This window comes from Fusarium mangiferae (assembly GCF_900044065.1).
Source record: "Fusarium mangiferae strain MRC7560 genome assembly, contig: FMAN_scaffold011, whole genome shotgun sequence".
NCBI classification, from domain to species: domain Eukaryota; kingdom Fungi; phylum Ascomycota; class Sordariomycetes; order Hypocreales; family Nectriaceae; genus Fusarium; species Fusarium mangiferae.
Genome location: NW_024573931.1, coordinates 33,730 through 40,912, shown reverse-complemented (window position 1 = coordinate 40,912; position 7,183 = coordinate 33,730). Strand labels below are relative to the sequence as shown.

The 7,183-nt window shown below is 47.5% G+C and overlaps 4 protein-coding genes across 4 annotated transcripts in view; 2 read left to right on the top strand and 2 right to left on the bottom strand.

Moving 5' to 3' along the window:
- The window catches only part of FMAN_09786 (uncharacterized protein), a gene marked incomplete at both ends in the record, with an annotated part of 1,405 nt that extends 1,066 nt beyond the window's left edge, over positions 1-339 (top strand). The window contains one exon of the mRNA XM_041820387.1: positions 23-339. Coding sequence (XP_041686272.1) covers positions 23-339 — 317 coding nt within the window. The remainder of the gene's footprint in view (positions 1-22) is intronic.
- Positions 340-740: 401 nt separating this feature from the next.
- FMAN_09785 (uncharacterized protein) lies at positions 741-1,199 on the bottom strand (the record flags this gene model as incomplete). Its single annotated transcript, XM_041820386.1, has 1 exon — positions 741-1,199. One exon carries the CDS (start codon positions 1,197-1,199, stop codon positions 741-743), a length of 459 nt encoding a protein of 152 aa, XP_041686271.1.
- Positions 1,200-1,865: 666 nt separating this feature from the next.
- FMAN_09784 (uncharacterized protein) lies at positions 1,866-2,528 on the bottom strand (the record flags this gene model as incomplete). The annotated part of the gene is made up of 1 exon (XM_041820385.1): positions 1,866-2,528. One exon carries the CDS (start codon positions 2,526-2,528, stop codon positions 1,866-1,868), a length of 663 nt encoding a protein of 220 aa, XP_041686270.1.
- A 4,271-nt stretch (positions 2,529-6,799) lies between these two features.
- FMAN_09781 (uncharacterized protein) overlaps positions 6,800-7,183 on the top strand; it is a gene marked incomplete at both ends in the record, with an annotated part of 783 nt that continues 399 nt past the window's right edge. The window contains one exon of the mRNA XM_041820384.1: positions 6,800-7,183. This exon is cut by the window's right edge and continues 399 nt beyond it. Within this exon, the coding sequence (XP_041686269.1) occupies positions 6,800-7,183 (384 nt within the window).

The window sequence follows — 7,183 nt, the reverse complement described above, 5'->3', positions numbered from 1 at the left end:
AATATCGAGAACCATGCTGAAGGCGACGATACTATTCAGTTTATGGTCTCGACAGATGGCAAACCACTGAATGGAAAGAACCACGGCGTCGGCTCGAGACTCAAGCAAGCTGGAGGGCATTTTAAAGAACAATCTCTTCAGCAGATTTCCCAAGACTTCACCACAATCAGTTTGCATCAAACAGGAGGCAAGAAGCCAGCTAGAAATGCTTCTTCGCCAGCAGCCCAACCAGAAACCGCAACGGAATTCCTAGGCACACCATTCAACGGAAGAGGCTTCACTCTTACACCGAAACCTGAAGTTAGATCGACTCCGTCTTCTCGCTCTACGACAGCCTGATTAACTTGGGGCACTGTTCTAGCGTCTAAATTTGGCTACTATCTTGTCAGGCGAGTCTGGCAGAGAAGGTTTAAGGCTTGACTTCAAATGAGCGTGTCCAACATGCTAAAACTTATTTTTATAGTGAATTTAATATGATACTAAGCGTGCTAGACGAGTAGCTATTGTGTGTATGATTCGACGTACTGTCTCAACTTCTCTGTCGTGAAATCATACGCTATCTTCAAAGCTGACCTGCCATACAATGAGCTACCGCGCATCCCAGGCAATTAGGCTCCTAAGCCTGCCATTATGCCATGTCCATAAAATTTCCTCAAGAACAAGCTCAATATCTTAAATACATTCCTGCAATGTCTTGTCCCTCTGCAAAAGCTCACGAGACATTGATTCTAGGCTCTTAGCTATCCTAGATCGCAATGACCAGCCTTGCATCCCTCGCATAGGTCCCTCTCATGTTCACCAGTAAACTCTCCCGAGTAATGAGGTGGGTCCAGCTTTATTCCACTCCATTTCTTGATGCGATATGCGACCCGATCCGCGTATGATTTCTCATCTAGGAAGGGTCGACTGGTGCTATTACATGCTTTGCAATGCTGGTTGTAGACTCTGGCATTGTATCGCTTATTGTCGTACATTCGAATCGTAATAGCAACCTTCTTGCTCGACCAGCCATTGGTTGCACAGTTGCGGTTATTACAAACGAACCTGCCCATTACGTTTGTGTCGTATGATTTGATGCATGTGCTATCATCGTCGACATTGTGAAATCGGAAGCGGAGGTTGTCCTCGGAAAGTAGGGGCGCTACTTTTCTATGCAACTGGGGGTACATAGACCACCTCCAGGAATTAATACGCGGCATGATACAATAGTAGATCAACAGCAAGGGAAGATGAAGAGAGCATAAAGCAGACGTGAAGGCGGGTATGTCAGCTTCAAACATAAGTGTATTACTGCCTTTACGCTGCGATTGTTGAAGCCCACGATGATGCGGGAGGCCCACCAACGCCACTCTTCGTACCCGAACACCAACAAGCAGGGTAAACCTCGATGCCTGACCAAGAGCTGCTTCTCACCCCGAAATTATGAGCTTAAGCTGAAAGTGGTCAACTTATACATCCTCTGCGCTGATTTGAGCGATTCTGCTAATATACGAATGGGAGGGGAAAAAAGCTCTGGGTCGATAGATATTTTAATAAAATACATATTACTCTATATATGCGCCACGGTGAATATGATACGGCTCTCTCTCCCCGCGCAATTAGCTAGGACTAGCATCAACCCCACAAAGCCATCGATACGACTAACGTCATAGCCAACGATACAGCCACATTCTGTCAGTGTAGCATGTCCCTCGCCTTTTCCGAGTGGCCCCTGCATGACATGGTCGCCACTTATCGATACGATAGCGCCAACAGGCCCAAGGCCCCCGAGGGAGCCAAGAGCACTGATGAGGATACATCCATGGCGATGCTGTCAAGGACGGCCGGGGGTATGTTAGCACCCACCATCAATTTAACTGCATACACTAAAGGAGTCCACACATTGCAAGGACGGCAACATTTGAACCTCGTTCTCCATTCACATCACCAATGTACCCAAGCTTGCCGTCTCCCACAGAAGCGAATGTGACTGGGCTCTCTCCAGGAGCCCTAGCGTTTGATGGAAAGAAAATAGACGACTCAATAACCGACTCTTCATCTGTTATATACCAGGCATCGTCGAGGGCAACGTTTTTGACAAATTGAGCCTTTTGACTGTATCGTGGAAGCAGCTTTGCAACTAAACCACTCTCCACCGCGGCGTGATTTAGCACGACTGTCGTTCTGTGGTATGCGCCGACCTCCCAGCTTAGGCCGGCTTGAGCGAAGAATGGTTTAATACTCAGTGGCTTAACAAAAGACGAAAAATTGCCCATAACCACTGCCCTTCCGCCCTTGCGGACATATCGAAGGACTGCCCTCCAAAGGTGGTGGTTTCGATTGTCGCTGAGTGACTCGTCGGTTATAAGAACAGCCGTCGGGCTTGGCTGCTCTGAAAGTAGACGTGCTGCCGAATCTGCGTCCTTGGCTTGCAAAAAATTCGCCTTGGACTGGATTTCGGTAAGGAGTGGTTCATAGAGTTGATCAAAATATGGCTGGTGGTTGAGGGAGATGGAGAGGAGGTATGGTTTTCTTGCTGTGTCTGCCATAGTGTGTAATTGTGGACGACACCTTATAAATCTTAAGACGAAATTCAAGTGAAGGCTGTCCGAGAAAGGGGCTGAAAAGGAGCGAGCGCGATTGCTACAGAGGACCGCGACAGCGGTTTAAGAAGTTGGAGATGTACTTTAAAGGATCCTCCACAAGGACTTGTCGGTGGAGGGTGGAATTGAGGGAGAGCGTCTTTTCGGGTATGAAGGGCTACATTTTATTGAATTTGTAGAAGTAGCCCGATTTACGAGGCATGAGTAGCTACCCTGCGGGAGGCCGACCAAAGCCTGATTCGGTCAAGTTTGAGGCATGTGACTGAAGGGGCCTCAAATCCATTCCTGCAATACTTGACGCCTGAATGCCTTAGGCATCTGCATCGAAAAGGTTACTTTTCTCTTTACCGATGTTTAGCCCGGGATTTCCTTTCTAATGCGCATTCCTCCACGTAAACTTGAGCGGCTTCAGAGCAACCCCATCAGCAGCGGTTGGAAGCCACTGGCCTCAGCCTCAGCCACGAGCTGAGTGTCCCGTCTTCCATCTTGACTCCATCTTCTTACCACCGCACCCCCTTCCTCGATCCGCCAAAGCATAGCATAATTAAGTCGACGATCTCTATGAACCACTGAAATCGCACCAATAGCCCGTCGTCCCACTAGCCGCGACGATTTTCTCGAGACAATTATCTATACGTTCAAGGTGGAATATGATGCTATCTTTCCGGTTGACTGTGCCGAAACACGCAGTAGCATTAAACAATGGCATTTATCAGTGCCTACTTCCCCATAAGCCTAGCAGCATATTATAAATTTATTACTCTTGGAACTCGTGAATCTGAACGTGCTGGCGTGGTAGCGACTTCGTTCCCCACTTTACCGTTGAAGCCTCTCAAACCCCCAATTCGGCAATGCTATACAGTAGCCTCCCCAGTCCGTCCTCCCACCTTCACAAAAAGCCACCGGGTAATCTACGGCTTTAGTATCCACCAAAAATGATTGAAGATTGGATGTCGGTGAAATATCCGGGGGGGGGGGGTTTCAGCGTGGTAAAAAGGCACAGAATTTCGACCTCTGGTTATCATTCAAGTGTAGGTAGCACATGCCAAATAGAGAGCGCTAATCTACGAGCAAACTGTCGTTATAGACCCCATGAGTGCCGGTACCTATAGCGACGACCCTTTGGAGCAGGCAGGCAACCTCGCAGGCTGGCTTGTTGGGCTGGGCGACAACGATTGAGCGTCGTATCAAAGCAGCACCGTAGAGCAGTGCAAACACTCAGGTCGAAGGGAGATGATCATTGGCTTGATAAAGGCCAGCAGAATTGAGGTGAACTGAACTTGAGTATCGAGTGCGCGATCGTTCATATCTTTGATGAGTCATTCTGGTAGACGACTGGAAAGGTAGCCTTTGTCTTCCGGTGTCGCGGCCCATTCGTCGGTACCCTCGAGCCCACGCCGCGCGAAACGTTCCCCGGCAACATCATACTCATCTCTCAACGAGGACCATCCGCCTTTTACTTCAACGGTATCTTGACCAGACCGGGAGACAAACAGGAGATCGATGGGCCTGCCCGCATTGAGGTCGGTGCTGAAGAAGTGGTGTTTTTCTTGGCAACATTCACAATCCTCCGATGGTTATGAGTTTCCATGAGTTTCCATATACTTCCATGAATTTCGGCGCCGTCAAACCCGAGAGACCTTGATTTCATCTTCGGCTAGCATCGCAACGATATTTCGTTTTGCCGACATTAGCCGTAGGGTTGACATAGTTGACCTCAGGATGGTCTTGCAATATACTTAAGATGAATTCCAAATACATTAGATCATGGCCTCAAACTAGGGCGCCGCCGGTTTTCTGCTCTGAATCATACTTTAATCTTGAATAAGTAATAGCTGGCGAGTATATCGTCATGGATTTTTGGTAGGTAGGGAATAATACTAGTTCTTCATTGAGCCTGCCTCTTTACGGTCTCGCTTCATGGTGGCATTACAGTTTAGTATAACTGGCGTCATGGAAAGTAATCAATAATATAAGATCAGCATTCCCTCTCTAGATTTCATACTCTCGTGTAATGGGTGGCGTTAAGCGCTATCTTCATACATGCACAGTCAAAAGAATAGCCAAAAAGTAATTGAGTCTAGTGCTGACATTACTGATCGTAGCAATCCATGATGCCTCGACTTGAGGGCTCGTTGCGGAAGCTGAAGGTCTATAAATACGCAGTATCTTGCACTTCGTCATGTAGAGCTCATTCTATCTCTGTATCTTGGCAACTGAAGGCACCTTTATCACCTATAGCAGACAGAATGATTGATAAAAACCCAAACATCACTATCAGATCAAGAAGCTCGCTATATATTCACACGGACATAAATCAGTCAGGAGACGAACCTGATCGTGAGCAAGTATACGTAAGTAGGGTATGTAACGGACTCGATAGTGGAAAGTTAATGGGTGACTTCTAGGATCCTAGCGAATCATCGATAGATACTCTGAGAAAACTTATCCGTCTCCAGAATGCCGCTCTTTTGATACTCGAAAACTCTACGAAATTGCTAAGAGAGTCTGTTGTCCTGCTACAAGAGCAGATACGAGGAACTCGAACTAACTCATGGAGTTCAACTCAACAAGACGCTCTGCACAATGAAGACTCGGAGTTTACAAGTACCACTCAAACCAATTCAACACAGCGTATAGACTGTGCCTTGCTTAATCAAGTCAACGAACAGGCCTTCCCTACGCAGACATATGCCATGGAGAATATCAGCATTGGTGACAACAGTCAACAGGCAATAATCTTGGAAGGTAAAGGTTTAGTCAGGGCAAGAAATATAGCGATTGGGGACGGGTCTAGGCAGATTATTGGTAGTCTTTCTGGTGACACATTACAGAATATTGTTGGGAGTTGGAATAGGGATATATAGATAGCATGGTGGTATATAGACAATCAAACGCTTCATAGGCTTCTTTCTATCTCCTCTACCGGTAGCCCATATATGCATTCCACTTCATGACGCCTCTGCTACCACAAAAACTTGTCGTATTATGTGCTATCCTAAAAACTGGTCCAGGATGCAATGTACTACTTCATAACCTGGGCTGGCATATTGCGAGGTCCCAAAACTGGGCCCTGTTGTGTTGCAGCGGGTTTGACGATCAATTCCGTGGCCCAAGGGGTCTCGTGTTGGGTGCGACAAATTGGAACCTCATATCACCATTTACATAAGCAAGCGCCTGAAGTTTAGCTGCTTAAGTATAGCATAGCTCCCGAAACAGCATCCATGACTTGGAGGGCACAAAAGGTGCATCCCAGACGCGCCGTGAAGTAAGCGTGCATCCCTCTAGATCAAAGGCACACGTGTCAGACAGAGCACATGAACTGGGATGGAGAAGCGGGTCACTGGGTTGGTGCCTGATCTCCATACAGGCCAACGGACCAGATTAGCTCAAGAACCGCTGCGCTAAATATGGGGGCATGACTTTAGTGGATGGCGTTACAAGGACATGCCAAATTTATCCACAGGGGGCCTGTTTTAGTCCCCTAGAACTTGGCTCTTTTTGTAAGCCCAGTTCAAGGCCGTGCAAGGCAAAGTTGGGACCCGAATTAGCGGCTAGCCGAAGTCGTCGAATAATCATCGTCTTGGAAACTTCGCCAATAAAGTCTGCTCGACAAAGACGACGAATCCCAATGTAGGAAGACTCAATGGCTGGGATTTTCCGAGAATTTCGAGCAAACGCCTCTAGCGAATTATCGCTGACAGGGTTTGCTCCGAGCTTTCGGGTAATATTGTCCGACGAATGATCGCCAACAGGGTCTGTTCTAAACTTTCGCATAGCCCTTCTGAAGGAAATGCCACCAAAAAAGTTTATACGAAAATATCGACGAAACCCGGCTTAAGAATTTCGCTACCAAAACTGGCACTGACCAAGCAGCAGACAGTGCTCTGCAATAAGTTAGGGACGCAAGTTGAAGGCTGCCATAAGCACCGGCGCTATGGAATTACAAAGGTAACCAGTCAGAGAAGGCGACAAACTCACCAGGCGRCCAGRTTTCGTAGCRGGATATGCGGGAAAACCTGGTAGAATGCGACGTGTCAGCCATGCGAAGCCACATCGAATCACGTCGAGCCACGACCCAGATTCATGCACTGCCCTAGGCATCAGTTTGTAAATCACATATAAGAGTCCTCTCATGCTCACTATCATGTCAAAATGCTATAGAAAAGGGATCATCTTCCAAACTAGTATTTTACTACTTTTTGCTCTCATTCGAAATGCCTTCTACGATTTATATGCAAGATGTCGAACGCCAGGTCGACCCACAGGAGTCCAAAGACATGCCCGACTTGCGAGAACGTGCGGGGCAAGGCTGTTTCCTCTGCTTAGAGAGCCACAACCAAGGACAGTACGCTATTCTTGTACCATGCCGAAGATCGACAAAGGCCAGCCGCCTTATCGGATGTACTAGGGACTGGGACTGCACTAGCAATCCGAAACCAATATACGAGGCGACAATGCCTTGGGACARTGCTTGCGAATCTGATGACGAAATCTATCGGAGATTAATTGATACATGTTATCAGCATCTGGGTTGGTGGAAGAGATGGTTGCCTTACTTCGGAATCACCGAAGTGCTGGAGGTCAACGTAAGCTTCAAT